The sequence below is a fragment of the Mirounga leonina genome, unplaced genomic scaffold, assembly GCF_011800145.1.
Source record: "Mirounga leonina isolate KUSES-001 unplaced genomic scaffold, KU_Mleo_1.0 Mir_242, whole genome shotgun sequence".
NCBI classification, from domain to species: domain Eukaryota; kingdom Metazoa; phylum Chordata; class Mammalia; order Carnivora; family Phocidae; genus Mirounga; species Mirounga leonina.
The window spans coordinates 20,233-36,873 of record NW_023270627.1 but is presented as its reverse complement, the minus strand read 5'-3'; the positions used below and the strand labels follow the sequence as shown (position 1 = coordinate 36,873).

At 40.3% G+C, this 16,641-nt stretch overlaps 2 protein-coding genes across 2 annotated transcripts in view; one reads left to right on the top strand and one right to left on the bottom strand.

Annotated features, from left to right (window-relative positions):
• Window positions 1-16,641, bottom strand: part of ABI1 (abl interactor 1) — a gene marked incomplete at its 5' end in the record, with an annotated part of 138,076 nt that overhangs the window by 101,208 nt on the left and 20,227 nt on the right. The window lies entirely within an intron of this gene.
• Window positions 9,362-10,183, top strand: LOC118026572 (cyclin-dependent kinase 2-associated protein 2-like). The gene has a single exon (XM_035029485.1). The coding sequence runs from the start codon at window positions 9,362-9,364 to the stop codon at window positions 9,743-9,745; it is 384 nt and encodes a 127-aa protein (XP_034885376.1). The 3' UTR covers window positions 9,746-10,183.

Sequence of the window (16,641 nt, the reverse complement as noted above, 5' to 3'; positions counted from 1 at the left end):
ATAAATAAATAAAATCTTTAAAAAAAAAAAAAAAAAAGAAAACTACCAGGGCGCCTGGGTGGCTCAGTCAATTAAGGGTCTGACTTCAGCTCAGGTCATAATCTCAGGGTCCTGGGACAGAGTCCTATGTCAGGCTCCCTGCTCAGGAGGGAGTCTGCTTGTCTCTCTCCCTCTCCCCCTCTGCCTACCCCCCACCGGGCTCATGCTCTGTCTCGCTCTCAAATAAATAAACAAAATCTTTTTTAAAAAAATGAAAAAAGAAACTACCTAACAAAATATGTACATGATCTATATAAGGAAAACTATAAAACTCTTATGTAAGAAATCAAAGAACTAAATAAATGGAGAGATATTTCATGATCATGAAGAGGAAGACTCAATACTGTCAAGATGTCACTTATTCCCAACTTGATCTATTCAATGCAATCCCAATCAAAATCTTAGCAAGTTATTTTGTGAATACTGACAGATTCTAAAGTTTACATGGAAAGGTGGTATCAGCAAGATAGCCAAAAAAGGGGTGCCTGGGTGGCTCAGATGGTCGGGCGTCTGCCTGCAACTCAGATCATGATCTCCAGGTCCTGGGATCGAGTGCCACATCAGGCTCCCAGCTCGGTGGAGAGCCTGCTTCTCTCTCTCCCTCTGCCTCTCCCCGCTGCTTGTGCTCTCTCTGTCTCTCTCTCTCAAGTGAATGGATAAAATCTTTAAAAAAAAAAAAAAAAAAGGATAGCCAAAAAAGATATCCCCCATCATAACCACCTTCAGCCACAAAAATCTGGCATCCATTTACAGACAAAAGTGCCTTTGTAAGAGTTATAAGATCCAGAGAAGAGACTGTGAAACTCAGTGCAGTCCAAGATTGAGGAGAGCTGTTCTAAGAGAGGCCAGCACCCAGGCAGCTGACTTAACTATGGTCTTGACTACAGACTCAGAATCAGCTCCAGAGGACTGACTCAGCTCCAGCCCCAATTACCTTTGGTTCAGACACTAGTACCATATGCCAAGGGATCTAGGAGGACTCTCACCCACCCATGCATCAGGTAACAGACATACAGACATTGGTCCTGGATGTGGATGCTGAGGTGGCCCATGAACCAGCTTCAGCTCCTCACAGCCCCAGTCCAGGAGCCCCTGGAGAACACTAATTTAAACAATCACCCACAGATGAGAATACCTTTGGGAAGTCCAGGAGTCCAGTGGAAAAGCTCCTGCACATTATTGGGGAAAAAAAAGAAATCTGAGATAAGATGCTTTGGAAAGGATAAAAGGAATAGTGTGACTTTACCCACATTACCCCTCCTCCAAGAAAGCTCCAAAACAGCTCAGTGCCAAAAGAGCCCTTCTCTGCCAATGATTTCTCTTCTGAAGTAAACTGAGAGTGTGTGAGGGAGTGCCTGACTTCTCCGGATGTGTGACACACTGCCAAAGAAGCCCATTTCTTTCTTGCCCCACCCAAAATACTAAGTCATGAGCTGCATGACTAGGGGGCAGTGAGCAACTGGGAGACCAGGAGCCAGACTCAGAAGAGAAGGCCCAACCATGAGCTGCTGGAAACACCTTGCCTGTAGATCCTCCCCAAACTGGCCTACAGGCACTACTGGTGCCCCACATGCCTAACCCCCACACACCCCCCACCTCATCACTGGCTCCCTGTCAACACACCCGACAGTGGTGAAAGTGAGCTTTTGCAAAAAATGCAAAAAGCACACACGGAAAGCCAGCCCAAATCTGCAAGCCTGGGAAGCATCATTAACTTGAGCATGTAAGCACCACCTATGGGAAAGCCAAAAGTAGGCCTTCAGCACCTAGCCTGGCACTTTGTAGAATCAAAAAAGAACACGGAAGCTTAAGAATACTGCCACAAAGAGAAGCAAGAAATTTGGAGCAGGCATAGCCATGGAAGATCTGTGAAGGCCTCAGAATCCCTAGCAGAGCTAAGAGAAGATAGTTCTCTCCTGAAGTCAACCAGTAAAGACTGGAGGAGGTGACCAATACTTGAAATGTGAAGACAGCAACACAAGAATTCAAGGAACATGAAAATTCAAGGAAAAATGACACCATCAAAGGTTCACAATAATTTTCCAGTAAACAACCCCAAAGACATGAAGTTCCACAATTTACTTGATGAAGAATTCAAAATAGCTCTTTCAGGAAGCTCAATGAGCTACAAGAAAACAGATAAATTTTAAAAAATCAGCAAAAACAATACACAAAATGAGATATTTAACAAAGAGACCAAAATCATAACAAAGAAACTCTAAAGTGAAAGAATACAATGAAAGAGAAAATGCTGGGCGCCTGGGTGGCTCAGTTGGTTAAGCAACTGCCTTCGGCTCAGGTCATGATCCTGGAGTCCCTGGATCGAGTCCCGCATCAGGCTCCCTGCTCGGCAGGGAGTCTGCTTCTCCCTCTCCCACTCCCCGTTTGTATTCCCTCTCTCGCTGTGTCTTTCTCTGTCAAATAAATAAATAAAATCTTTAAAAAAAAAAAAGAAAGAAAGAAAGAGAAAATGCAACAGAGACCATCAACAGCAGCATGGATCAATAAGAAGTAAGAATCTGTAAAGTAGAAGACAGGAATATTGAAATTATCCAGTCACTGGAAAACAAAGAAAATGAAAACAAAGTGAAAAAAGCCTACATGACTTTGGGATAGCATAAAAAGAAACAATATGTGAACTACTGGAGTACTACAGAGAAGAGATGGCCTAATTAGGAGGGCGAGAAAACTTAAAGAATTAATAGCAGAGACTTCCCAAATCAGGATAGAGATTTGGACATTCAAGTTCATGAAGATTACAGGTCCCCAAACAAATCAACTCAAGAAGATCTTCTCTAATCACATTATAATGGAACTGTCAAAAACCAAAGACAGAGAATCTTAAAAGCACCAAGAGAAAGGAAATTTGTCACCTAGAAAGGAATCCCCATAAGGCTATCAACAAAATTCTCATCAGACACCTTACCGGTCAGGACAGAGTGGGTTGATATATTCAAAGTGCTGAAAGAAAATACAGCCAACCAAGAATATTTTATCAAGCAAAAATTATCGTTCAGAAATGAAGGAGACATAAAGACTTTTCCAGACAAACAAAAGTTTAAGGAGTTCAGTACCACTATACCTGTCTTACAAGAAATGCTGAAAGAATTTCTTCAAGCTAACATAAAAAGATGCTAATAAGTAACATGAAATTAATAAAACATACTGGTAAAGGTAAGTATATTCTATCCAATAGCAGCAGAATTCACATTCCTTTCATGCATATATAAATCATTCTCCACAGATCCTATGTTAGCTCACAAAACAAGACTTAGCAAATTTAAGAAGACTAAAATCATACCAAGAATCTTTTCTGACCACAGTGGTATGATATTAGACATCAATAACAAGAGAACTGGAAAACCACACAAATACATAAAAATTAAACATACACCTGAACAACCAATGGTCCAAAGAAGAAATCAAATGGGAAATTAAAAAATATCTTGAAACAAATGAAAAATGTAAACACAACTTACTGAAACAAGATGCAGCAAAAGCAGTTCTAAGAGATAAGTTTATAGCAAAAGTCTACATTAAGAAAAAGACCTCAGATAAACCTAACTTTACACCTCAAGGAACTAGGAAAAGGAACTAAGACCTGGTTTTTCAAAGAGAAAAACTAAATTGACAATATTTTAGCAACACTTAAAAAGAAAGAAAGAAAGATGGGGTGCCTGGGTGGCTCAGTCGGTTAAGCGTCTGCCTTCAGCTCAGGTCATGATCCCAGAGTCCTGGGATCAAACCCTGCATCGGGCTCCCTGCTCCGTGGGGAGTCTGCTTCTCCCTTTCCCTCTGCCTGCCGCTCCCCCTGCTTGTGTTCTCTCTCTCTCTGTCAAATAAATAAATAAAATCTTAAAAAAAAGAAAGAGGAAAAGAAAAGCTCAAAATCAGAAATGAAAGAAAATCTTGTAACATAAACCAAAGAAACAAAGAATCAAAAAAGGCTCCAATGGACAATTAATACACCAACAAATTGGATAAACTAGAAGAAATGAATAAATCTGTATAAACACACAACATACCAAGACCGAATCAGAAGAAATAGAAAATCTGAACAGACTAATGACAAATAAAGATATGGAATCAGTAATCAAAAATCTCCCAACAGGGGCGCCTGGGTAGCTCAGTCAGTTGAGCGACCAACTCTTGGTTTTGGCTCAGATCGTGGTCTCAGGGTAGTGGGACTGGCCCCACATTGGCCTCCATGCTCAGCGTGGAATCTGCTTGTCCCTCTCCCTCTGCCGCTCCCCCCACTCACGCGCATGCACTCTCTCTCAAATAAACAAAATAATATATTTTTTTTAATTTCCCAACAAACAAAACCCATTACCAGATGGTTTCCCTGGTGAATTCTACCAAATACTTAAAGAATTAACACCAATCTTTTTCAGACTCTTCTAAAAACTGAAGAGAACACTCCCAAACTCATTTTATAAGGCCAAAATTACCCTGACATCAAAGCTAGATAAGGACACTATAAGAAAACTACAGGCCCATATCCCTGATGATATACATGTAAAAATTCTCAACAAGTATTAGTAAATTGAATTCAACAGCACATTAAAAAGATCATAAACATGACCAGAAGGGATCTATCCCTGAAATGCAAGGATGTTTCAACATATGCAAATCAGTATGTGTTATATACGTTAAGAGAATGAAAAATTAAATCGTATAATCATCACAATAGATGCCGAAAAAGCGTTTGACCAAATTCAACATCCTTTCAAAATTAAAACCCTCAACAAATTGGTTATAGAAACAATGCTCATCAACATAATGAAAGTCATATATGACAAGCACACTGCTAACATCATATTCTAGGGTAAAAGATTAAAAACTTTTATCAGCAACAAGGTAAGGGTGCCCACTTTCATTACCTCTATTCTACTGGAAGTTCTGGCCAGAGCAATTACACAGTAAAAAGCATCCAAATCAGAAAGGAAGCAGTAACAGTCTGTTTGCAGATGCTATGACCTTCTCTATACAATATTCTAAAGACTCCATCAAAAAATACTAGAATAGGGCGCCTGGGTGGCTCAGTTGGTTAAGCGACTGCCTTCGGCTCAGGTCATGATCCTGGAGTCCCGGGATCAAGTTCCGCATCGGGCTCCCTGCTCAGCAGGGGGTCTGCTTCTTCCTCTGCCCTCTTCCCTCTCATGCTGTCTCTCATTCTCTCTCAAAAAAAAAAAAAAAAAAGCTTCTCGCATTTAAAAAAAAAAAAAATACTAGAATAAGAGAACTCAGTAAATTTGCAGGATACAAAATTGGCACACAGAAATCGACTGCATTTCAATACACTAATAATGAAATACATGAAAAAGAATTTAAAAATTCTTTAATTAAATTTAAAAAAGAATTTTTTAATTCTTTTTCATCAAGAGCATACAAAGCAATATATCACAAACAATAAAATACAACTTTTTGTACTATAATTGTATTAATTTTATATAGTAACATCAAAAACAATAAAATACACAGAAAAAACTTAACCAAGGAGGTGAAAGATCTGTACTGTGAAAACTATAAGACTTTGATGAAAGTAACTGAACACACAAATAAATGGAAAAATATCCCATGTTCATGGAGGGGAAGAATATTGTTAAATACCCATACTGCCTAAAGCCATCTATAAAGCCAATGCAATCCCCATCAAAATTTCAGTGGCATTTTTTCACAGAAAGAAAAAACAATCCTAAATTTTATACAGAACCACAATATATCCCAAATAGCCAAAGGAAGCCTAAGGAAAAAAGAACAAAGGTGGAGGCATCACACTTTCTGATTTTAAACGGTATCATAAAGCTGTATTAATCCAAAAAGTATGGCACTGGAATAAAAACAGACACACAGACCAGTGGAACAGAACTGAGAGCCCAGAAATAAACCCTCACATATATGGTCTGGTAACATTTGACAAGAGAGTCAAGAACACTCAGTGGAGGGGCGCCTGGGGGGCTCAGTTGGTTAAGCGACTGCCTTCGGCTCAGGTCATGATCTCAGGGTCCTGGGATCGAGCCCCGCATCGGGCTCCCTGCTCGGCGGGAAGCCTGCTTCTCCCTCTCCCACTCCCCCTGCTTGTGTTCCCTCTCTCACTGTCTCTCTCTCTGTCAAATAAATAAATAAAATCTTTAAAAAATAAAAAAAATTAAAAAAAAAAAACACTCAGTGGAGAAAGAATAATCTCTTCAATAAATGGTGTTTGGAAAACTGGATATTCACATGCAAAAGAATGAAATTAAACCCCTATCTTATACCATTCACAAAAATTAACTCAAAAAGTTTGCAACAATGTGGATGGAATTAGAGCGTATTACACTAAGCGAAATAAGTCAATCAGAAAAAGACAAAGTATATAATCTCACTGACACGTGGAATTTAAGAAAAACAGAGGATCATAGGGGAAGAGAGGAAAAAAATAAAACAAGATGAAAGCACAGAAGGATAAACCATAAGAGACTGTTAAGCATAGGAAACAAACTAAGGGTTGCTGGAGGGGTGGGGGATGGAGGGATGAGGTAACTGGGTGATGGACATTAAGGAGGGCATGTGATGTAATGAGCACTGGGTATTATATAAGGCTGATGAATCACAGACCTGTACTTCTGAAACTAATAATACATTGTATGTTAATTAAAGAAATTACTCAAAAAGGCTTAAAGACTTAAACATAAGACCTGAAACCATAGAAAAAACATAGGGAAAACACAGGGAAAAAGCTCCCTGACATTAATCCTGACAATGACTTTTTTGAATAGGACACCAAAAGCACCAGCCACAAAAGCAAAAATAAATTAAGTGGAATTACATCAAACTAAAAAGCTACAGCAAAGCAAAAAAACATCATCAACAACAACAAAAAAAACCACACACAAAAAAATCAACAGAATGATAAGGCAACCTACGAATAGGAGAAAGTATTTGCAAACCACCTATCAGGAAATGAGTTAATATCGAAAGGTAGGTGTGTGTGTGTGTGTGTACGGAATTCCTACAACTCAACAGCAAGCAAGCATGCAAGCAAATAAACAAATAAGGCAGAAAACCTGAAGAGTTTTCCAACGAAGACATACAAATGGCCAACAAGTACATGAAAAGATGCTCAACATCACTAATCACCAGAACAAGGCAAATCAGGGGTGCCTGGCTGGCTCAGTGAGTAGAGCATGAGGCTCCTGATCTCAGGGTCATGAGTTCAAGCCCCACACTGGGTGTAGAGATTATTTTAAATAAATTAAAATTTTTTTTAAAAAGAAAAAAAAGAAGGCAGGAAAATACCTTAAAAAAGTGCAAATCAAAACCATAATCACTTCACACCTATTAGAATGGCTATCATCAAAAAGATAAGACATGGGATGCCTGGGTGGTTCAGTCAGTTAAATGTCGGACTCTTGATCTCAGCTCAGTTCTTGATCTCAGGGTTGTGAGTTCAAGCCCCACGCTGAGCTCCACACTGGGCATTGAGCCTACTTTAAAAGAATAAAAACAGGGCGCCTGGGTGGCTCAGTTGGTTAAGCGACTGCCTTCGGCCCAGGTCATGATCCTGGAGTCCCGGGATCGAGTCCTGCATCGGGCTCCCTGCTCAGCAGGGAGTCTGCTTCTCCCTCTCCCACTCCTCGTTTGTGTTCCCTCTCTCGCTGTGTCTTTCTCTGTCAAATAAATAAATAAAATCTTTAAAAAAAATAAAAATAAATAAATAAAAGAATAAAAACAAACGGTAAGACATAACAAGTGCTGGTGAGGATGTGGAGGAAAGGGAAACCTTCTGGCATGTGGCCAATTGGTGTGTGTAAACTGGTGCAGTCACTATGGAAAATAGTATGAAGGTTCCTGAAAAATAAAAATAAAAATAAAAATAGAACTACTATATGATCCAGAAATCCCATCTCTAGGTATATATCCAAATGAAATGAAATCAGAATCTTGGAGAGGTATCTGCACTCTCCACTTGGAGAGATATCTTAAAACTCCTAGTAGGTAACATAGAAGAATGTTCACATAACATTATTCATAACAGCCAAGATATGGAAACAAACTGAAGTGTCCCATCTACAGATGAATGGATAAAGATGTGGTATATACAAACACACACAAAGAACTATATTCAGCCATGAGAAATGGGAAATCCTGCCATTTGCGACAACAAAGGATGGACCTTGAGGGCATGGGTATACCATAAAAAACTATACAGTACCAACTTATATGTGAATCAAAAAAAAGCCGAACTCATAGAAACAGTTTACAGTGGTTGCCAAGGGTGGGGGTGGGAGGAATGGGGAGATGTGGGTAAAGGGTACAAACTTCCAGTTATGAGATGAACAAGTTCTGGGGAAATCTAATGTACAGCATGGTAACAACAGTGTTAATAATACTGTATCATATATCTGAAAGGTTGCCGAGAGTGGATCTTAAAGGCTCTTACCACAAAACAAAGTGGTAATTATGTGAGGTGATGGAGGTGTTAACTAACCCTATTATGGTAATCATTCTGTAATGTATAGGGGTACCAAATCAACAGGTTGTACACCTTAAATTTACACAAGGTTGCATATCAATTATATCTCAGTGTACCTGGAAAAAAGCTAATAAATAAGTAAAATTTATATGGGGAGACAAAAGAGCTAGAATAGCCAACACACAATTTTGAGAACAAAGTTGGAGAACTGACCCTACCCAACTTACTCACCATAAAGCTACAGTAATCAAGTCAGTGTGATACTGGCAAAAGAACAGAAATATAGATCAAAAGAACAGAATAGAGAATCCAGAAATAGGCCCACATAAATAAACGCAATTGATCTTTGACAAGGGAGCAAAAGCAATACAATGGAGCAAGAAAAATCTTTTCAACAAATGGTACTAGAACACATAGACATCCATGTGCAAAAAAAAAAAGAATCTAAACAAAGACCTTACATCCTTTCACAACAATTAACTTAAAATTTACTACAGACCTACTTAAATGTAAAACCCAAAACTACGGAACTCCTAGAAGGTAACAAAAAAGAAAATCTAGGTGACCTTGGGTTTTTAGATATATTAAAGACATAATCCATCAAAGACTTAATAAATTGGACTTCATTAAAATTAAAAATTTCTAAAAAGAAATTTAATTAAAAATTTCTGCCCTGCAAAGACACCATCAAGCGAATGAAAAGACAAGACACAGAATGGGAGAAAATATTTGCAAAGCATACCTGATAAAGATTATTATCCAAAAAAATATAAAGAGCTCTTAAAACTCAACAATAAGAAAACAAACAATCCAATTAAAAATGGGCCAAAGAGGACCGGCGTCCGCCGCACCCAAGAGTTGGGGATGTCCTACAAACCCATCGCCCCCGCCCCTAACAGCACCCCCGGCTCCAGCACCCCTGGGCCTAGCACCCCAGTACCAACAGCCGGAAGTGTCCCATCGCCATTTGGCTCGGTGCCAGGAGCCACTGCCCCTTTCAAACCCCTGTTTAACGACTTTGGACCGCCCTCCATGGGCTATGTGCAGGCAGTGAAGCCAACCGGAGCCCAGGGCTCCCAGAGCACCTACAAGGACCTGCTGTCGGTCATAGAGGAGATGGGCAAAGAGATCCAGCCTACCTATGCTGGCAGCAAGAGCACCATGAAGAGCCTGAAGAGAGGCATCATCCATGCCCAGGCCCTAGTCAGAGAGTGCCTAGCAGAGACAGAGTGGAACGCCTGCACGTAACAGGACTCAACTCCGCCACCGAGTCTGGACTTTTCCTGGCCACTGCAGAGCACCTGTTTCTCCCTGGCCTTCACCCCGAGATGCACTTCCCAACCTGGGCTTCCTGTCCTGTGTCCCTTGGTGGGTGCCCTCCAGGAACCAGGGGGGCTCTCACTTCAGTCAACAGCACTGACTGGGACTCTTTCGAGAGTTAGTAGCGAGGTCGCTGTGAGTCCCACCCATGACCTGCCAACAGTGTTGATCCAACTGGAGCTTGCTCCTTTCTGTGACCCCCACACTCAGCATTTACCCAGGACTTTTCACCACTTTTCCCAGACTCCTCCCCTAGCAGGGCCTCCAAAGGCCTGTCACCTCCCTGCCTTGTCTCCTGGGCCATAGTGACTCTTTTTTCAGTGTCTTTTGCTAAATATGCCCTTTTTGTATAAAAGATAATTAGGAGTTGTTCTCTCAAAAAAAAAAAAAAAGGGCCAAAGACCTTACAGACACCTCATCAAACAAGATACACAGAAAATAAGCATATGAAAATATGCTCCACATCATATGTCATCAGGGAATGCAATTTAAAACAAGTTATCATAGGGGCTCCTGGGTGGCTCTGTCAGTTAAGCGTCTGCCTTCGGCTTAGGTCATGATCCCAGGGTCTTGGGATTGAGCCCCACATCGGGCTCCCTGCTCAGAGCCTGCTTCTCCCTCTCCCTCTGCCTCTCCCCCAGCTCATGCTCTCTCACACTCTATCTCGCTCTCAAATAAAATCCTTAAAAAAATAAAAAATAAAATAAATAAAACAAGTTATCACATATACCTATTAAAATGGCCAAAATCCAGAACAATGACAACACCAAATGCTGATAAGGATATGGAGCAAGCAGAACTTTCATTCATCCATGATGAGAATGCAAAACGGTACAGCCACTTTGGGTTTCCAAACTATGTATAAATAAAAACTTGCATAAAAATGTTTATAGCAACTTTTACTCGTAATTGCCAAAACCTGGAAGCAACCAAGATGTCCTTCAGTAGGCTGAACAGATAAATTGTAGTACATCCAAACAATGGAATATTATTCAGAGCTTAAAACAAATGAACTATCGAGATAGGAAAGGACATGGAGAAACCGTAAATGAGTATTACTACATGAAAAAAGCCAATCTGAAAAGGGCATATAATGTATGATTCCAATTACTATATGATATTCTTGAAAAAGCAGACTAATGGAGACAGTAAAAAGATCACTGATTGCCTGGGATTAGAAGGGAGGAATGAATAGGTGAAGCACAGAGGATTTTTAGGGCAGCAGAACTACTGTGTATGAAACTATAATGGTGTATAGCTGTCATTACACATGTCAAAACCCAGAGAAAGTACAATGACAAAAGTTAACCCTAAACTATGGAAACTAGTAAACTATAGACTCTGGGTGATAATGATGAGTCAATGTAGGTTCATCAACTATAACAAATAAACTACCCCAGTGGGGGATGTTGATACTGTGGGAGGTCATGCATGTGTAGGGATAGAGAGTATATGGGAAATCTCCATACCTTCCACTCGGTTTTGCTGTGAAATTAAAACTACTCTTAAAAGTCTACTTTAAAAAGGGGGCGCCTGGATGGCTCAGTTGTTAAGCATCTGCCTTCGGTCAGGTCATGATCCCAGAGTTCTGGGATCGAGTCCTCAGATCGAGCCCTGCATTGGGCTCCCTGCTCAGCGGGGAGTCTGCTTCTCCCTCTACCCCTCCCCCGCTTGTGTTCCCTCTCTTGCACGCACTCTGTCAAATAAATAAATAAAATCTTTTTTAAAAAATTTAAAAATTTTAAAAATTAAAAAGGGGTGCCTGGGTGGCTCAATTAAGCATCTGCCTTCGGCTCGGGTCATGATCCCAGAGTCCTGGGATCAAGCTCCGCATCACATCAAGCTCCCTGCCCAGAAGAGAGCTTCCTTCTCCGTCTCCCTCTGCAGCTCCCTATGCTTGTGTTTTCTATCTCTTTCTCTCGCTCGCTCTCAAATAAGTAAAATCTTTTTAAAAAACAAAACAAAACAAATCTTTAAAAAAACAAAATAGGGGCGCCTGGGTGGCTCAGTCGGTTAAGCGGCTGCCTTCGGCTCGGGTCATGATTCCAGGGTCCTGGGATCGAGCCCCATTGTTGGGCTCCCTGCTCAGCGGGGAGTCTGCTTCTCCCTCTGCCTCTGCCTCTCCCCCTGCTTGTGCTCTCTGTCAAATAAAGAAATAAAATCTTTAAAAAAAATAAATAAATAAAAGTCTATTTAAGAAAAAGGAAGAAATCCATTAATCTCAATATGTTAGCTCAAACACAGTTTTGGTCTAACAACAGTATAGCACAGTCACTAAAGTTCAGGCTGTAGAACAGGGCTCTACAAACTATGATCCTCGGGCTAAACACTTGCTCCTGTTTTTGAAAACAAAGTTTTGGGCGCCTGGGTGGCTCAGTTGGTTTAGCGACTGCCTTCGGCTCAGGTCGTGATCCTGGAGTCCCTGGATCGAGTCCCGCATCGGGCTCCCTGCTCGGCGGGGAGTCTGCTTCTCCCTCTGACCCTCCTCCCTCTCATGCTCTCTGTCTCAAATAAATAAATAAAATCTTTAAAAAAAAAAAAAAGAAAGAAAGAAAACAAAGTTTTATTAGAACACAGTCACACCTACTAATTTACATAACATCTGTGGCTTTCGTACTCCAAAGGGAGAGTTGAGTAGTTATGACAGATCATATGGCCTACAAAGCCTAAAATAATTACTATCCCCAGCCCTTTGCTGAAAACATCCTGCTCTAGAACAAGTGATTCTCAACCCTGAGAGGATATCAACACCTCCTGGTGAGCTTTTTAAAAAAAATCCAGAGGCCTGGACTTGATCTAATCCTCATTTCCCCTTAAAAGAAAGATTATAATTTCATTGGTCTGGGGTTAAGGCCATTAGCTATTACTACATCAGTATAAAAAATGTGTACAAAACAGCAAAATATACAAGATAAAAGTCAGGGTAACCATTAACATAAAGATAGAGCCAGGACATTACTACAGAGACCACAGAGACCACACAGTCCTAGTCAATAAATTGGAGCCATAAGTTTGGCTCTGATCTCTATGAAACCACAAGATAAAGAGACAAGATCATTATATGATTTACAGTATTCATGAAGTCAAAACATCTTGGTGGAAGCAAATTTTCTAGGACTTCTGTCTGACTGTAAAAGGAATGTTTTATTGCAATTCTTCTCAGTGATATAAATATATTATTTACTCTTTCTCTCACCTTAAACCATCTCACCTCTTCACTCAAAACCAAAGTAAAACAAAAACCCAGACAGTAGAAGGATTTTCATATAGATAGTACCATGCTGCGTTTCCTCCTTTCTTCGTGTGTGTGTGTGTGTTTTGGGTGGGCAGAAGTGAGGAATAAGGATGAGTGGAAGAAATGCACAAGTGAATTGGAAGTAAGTGGCTTTACGTTCCACAAGATACTAATAAACACTAATAATAAATCCACTAATGCAAGCAGTCCTGAGTCATGACACTTAGTTCATACAAAAACGATTTATTTAGACCTATAAATCAATTCTCTTGCATTTACCCACTTATTCATTGGTATCTGTTGATTATGCCAAATGTGTCTAGACAAAGCAACAGAATACCTGTCAGGACACAGCAAAAGCACAATTTCACCTTATCAGTGTTAAATTTAAAACATGGTTTCTTAGGGCGCCTGGGTGGCTCAGTCGTTAAGCGTCGGCCTTCGGCTAAGGTCATGATCCCAGGGCCCTGGGATCGAGCCCTATACCGGGCTCCCCACTCCCCTCTGCCTCATGCTCCCCCTACTTGTGGTCACTCTGTCAAATAAATTTAAAAATCTTAAAAAAAAAAAGTGTTTAAAAAAAATGGTTTCTCTGTTTTCAAATGTGGGAAACACTGAACTGTTTATCTACAGTTTAATGGCAGCAGTCTGCCTGGTTTTGGGGGTTTTTTTCATGTGTTTGTGTGTGTGTCTACCCATTTTTTGACTGAGCTCTCATCTCCTCCACTACTCTCCCTTACATCTGACACTTTCAAAAGCAAACTACTTGTAGCTCTCTCAAATATGAACTGGTACACATGCTGTTCCTACTACCTACCTCCCTTGCCTCCCAACCTCCCTTGCCCCTTAACTCCTTAAATTCATGACTCAGCTAAACTCAGTCTTTATGAGAAATCTTCCCTGAAATCCCTAAACACTGAACTGTTCCTTAGAAGTCTCTCTAAAAGTTTCTTTTTAAAAAGAACAATTCTCGGGCACCTGGGTGGCTCAGTTGGTTAAGCGACTGCCTTTGGCTCAGGTCATGATCCTGGAGTCCCTGGATCGAGTCCCACATCGGGCTCCCTGCTCGGCAGGGAGTCTGCTTCTCCCTCTGACCCTCCCCGCTCTCATGTGCTCTCTCTCATTCTCTCTCTCTCAAATAAATAAATAAAATCTTTAAAACAAAAAAAAAAAGAACAATTCTCGGGGCGCCTGGGTGGCTCAGTCGTTAAGCGGCTGCCTTCAGCTCGGGTCATGATCCCAGGGTCCTGGGATCGAGCCCCGCATCGGGCTCCCTGCTCGGCAGAGAGCCTGCTTCTCCCTCTCCCTCTGTCTGCTGCTCTGCCTACTTGTGTTCTCTCTCTCTGTGTTAAACAAATAAATAAAAATCTTTAAAAAAGAATTTTTTTTTCAAAAAATAAAAAGAATTCTCAATCCACATATAAGTCACACGTTTTAGAAGTGCTTATAAAAAGATACTATGTGCCTAAAAATGTCAACATCTATAATACAAAACATTAAGACAGAATATCAAAATTAACATTAGAAGGAAAAACTTGCACCTCAACCTCATGTCCTCATACTATATAGCCAGAGACCTTGGAGTCCCTTTCCTCTCTTTCCTCCCTCTCCCAGATTCTGCCCACACAGCCAGCTAACAGTCAAGCCTTATTCCTATTTTCCAACCCACTGCTCTGCCAATCAATTCAACTGTGGAGGAGTAAAACCTGGGAAGTGTCAGAACCAATTGTGTACTAATGGTTGAAAAGACAGGGTCTATAGATTCACTTCTGTGACTGCAAATTACCTTCTGTAGGCATATTAGCTTTATGCTGGAGAATGGCTATAGGTAAAATAAGTCATCTGAGTTCTCCCTTGCCCTATCTACCCATATCCCCTTCACCAAGGTTTCCTGATACTTGCATTTATTCCTTCCTTTTCAATCATAACTGTAGCTATCTAAATTCAAGAAATATTCTTTGCATCTGGACAAATACAAGTCCTCTAAGTAGTCATTGGGCATCCAGTCTGTCTCTTCACTAATCCATCCTGTACCAATGCCAGATCAATCTTCCCAAACCACTTCAACCTTTGAGTAAAAAGTGGAAGGATACAAAACAAACTTGACAACAGTTTGGGGAAGGCAATGAGTAGGAACGTGGAGAGCAGAAGAAGAAAGGGGAATTTTAGGTTTTGCCTTTAATGCAAAAGTATTATTTGAATCTTTTAGAGGAATATATTAAATATCTAGATGCTCTTAAAAAAAAAAAAAATACTGCTTGATACTTTTTATTTCCACAAGCAAAATTCTACTGACTGCCAAAACTAAAATTGAAAACCTTTCAAAAATAACAATTATTTTCTTCCATACAGAGTATTTCCTCATTTAAATATCAGTACTATAGATCATTTTTCTCCTCCCTAAATTTAAGGCTTTATAATCTATTAGTCAATCATTTTTACATAACGATATCACATATAGTAGACATCACAACATGACATCACAGTACTTTGGAATAGTCCTTCATAGAGTAGACAGTAAATACTTGTTGAATACCAAATTAACTATTTGTTGAACTACTTCTAACATCACTATAGCCTCAAACACTCGTTTTTCTAAAAAAGAAAAGGAGCCACAGCCCATCATATTGATTCCAGGCACTAGAGATTTTAGATAATTTACCACCACTTGCTACCATCAGTTCTAAACTAGCCTCCCCGCAATCTCTTCTTGAGCTCCTTCCAATCCATACACAAGCCTCCTTCCAATCTGTTCTCTACTCTTAACATGAGTAATCTTTTTTAAAAGTAAAAATGATAATGTCATCCCACTGCTTAAAACTTTCAGTGTCTTCTCATCAGCCTCATAAAAAAGACCAACATCCTTAACACAGCCTGTAAAGCTTTATTTGATCTCATCCTTACCTAATTCCTCAAAGGTCACTCTCCCCTCTTTGCTCACTGTACTCTAGAGTACACAGGTCTTTATCTTGTTCAAAATCACTCTGCTCTCACTCACCTTTGGGCCTCTAGATATAATGTTTCTGTTCCCTCTGGTAAGCACATTGTTTTTCCTTCCCTCAAAACTTCTTGGTTAACATATATTCACTCTTCAGATCTCAACTCCAACATTACTTCTTTGACACACTAGGCTAGGTGGGGGCACCTTACATACATTCTTGGGTCAACATGTACTTCCCTAGATAAAGTTTATTAAATAAATGTGATTTATTTGATTGGGGGGGGAAGCAAAGATTATCTTAAAGAAGAGATTATATCTGATTCACATAACACACTCTAGAATGTAATAAGCAGTAAAAAGTTGTTGAATAACGAAACAGGTGACAAATGAATATATTCTGTCATACTGTGAACTACGTTACATACAATTACACATATTTCATTTTACTGAACATTTCTCTTAGAACTTGGGATCCTGGGAGCGCCTGGGTAGCTCAGTCATTAAGCGTCTGCCTTCAGCTCAGGTCATGGTTCCAGGGTCCTGGGATCAAGCCCCGCATCGGGCTCCATGCTCGGCAGGAAGCCTGCTTTTCCTTCTCTCACTCCCCCTGCTTGTGTTCCCTCTCTCGCTGTGTCTCTCTCTGTCAAA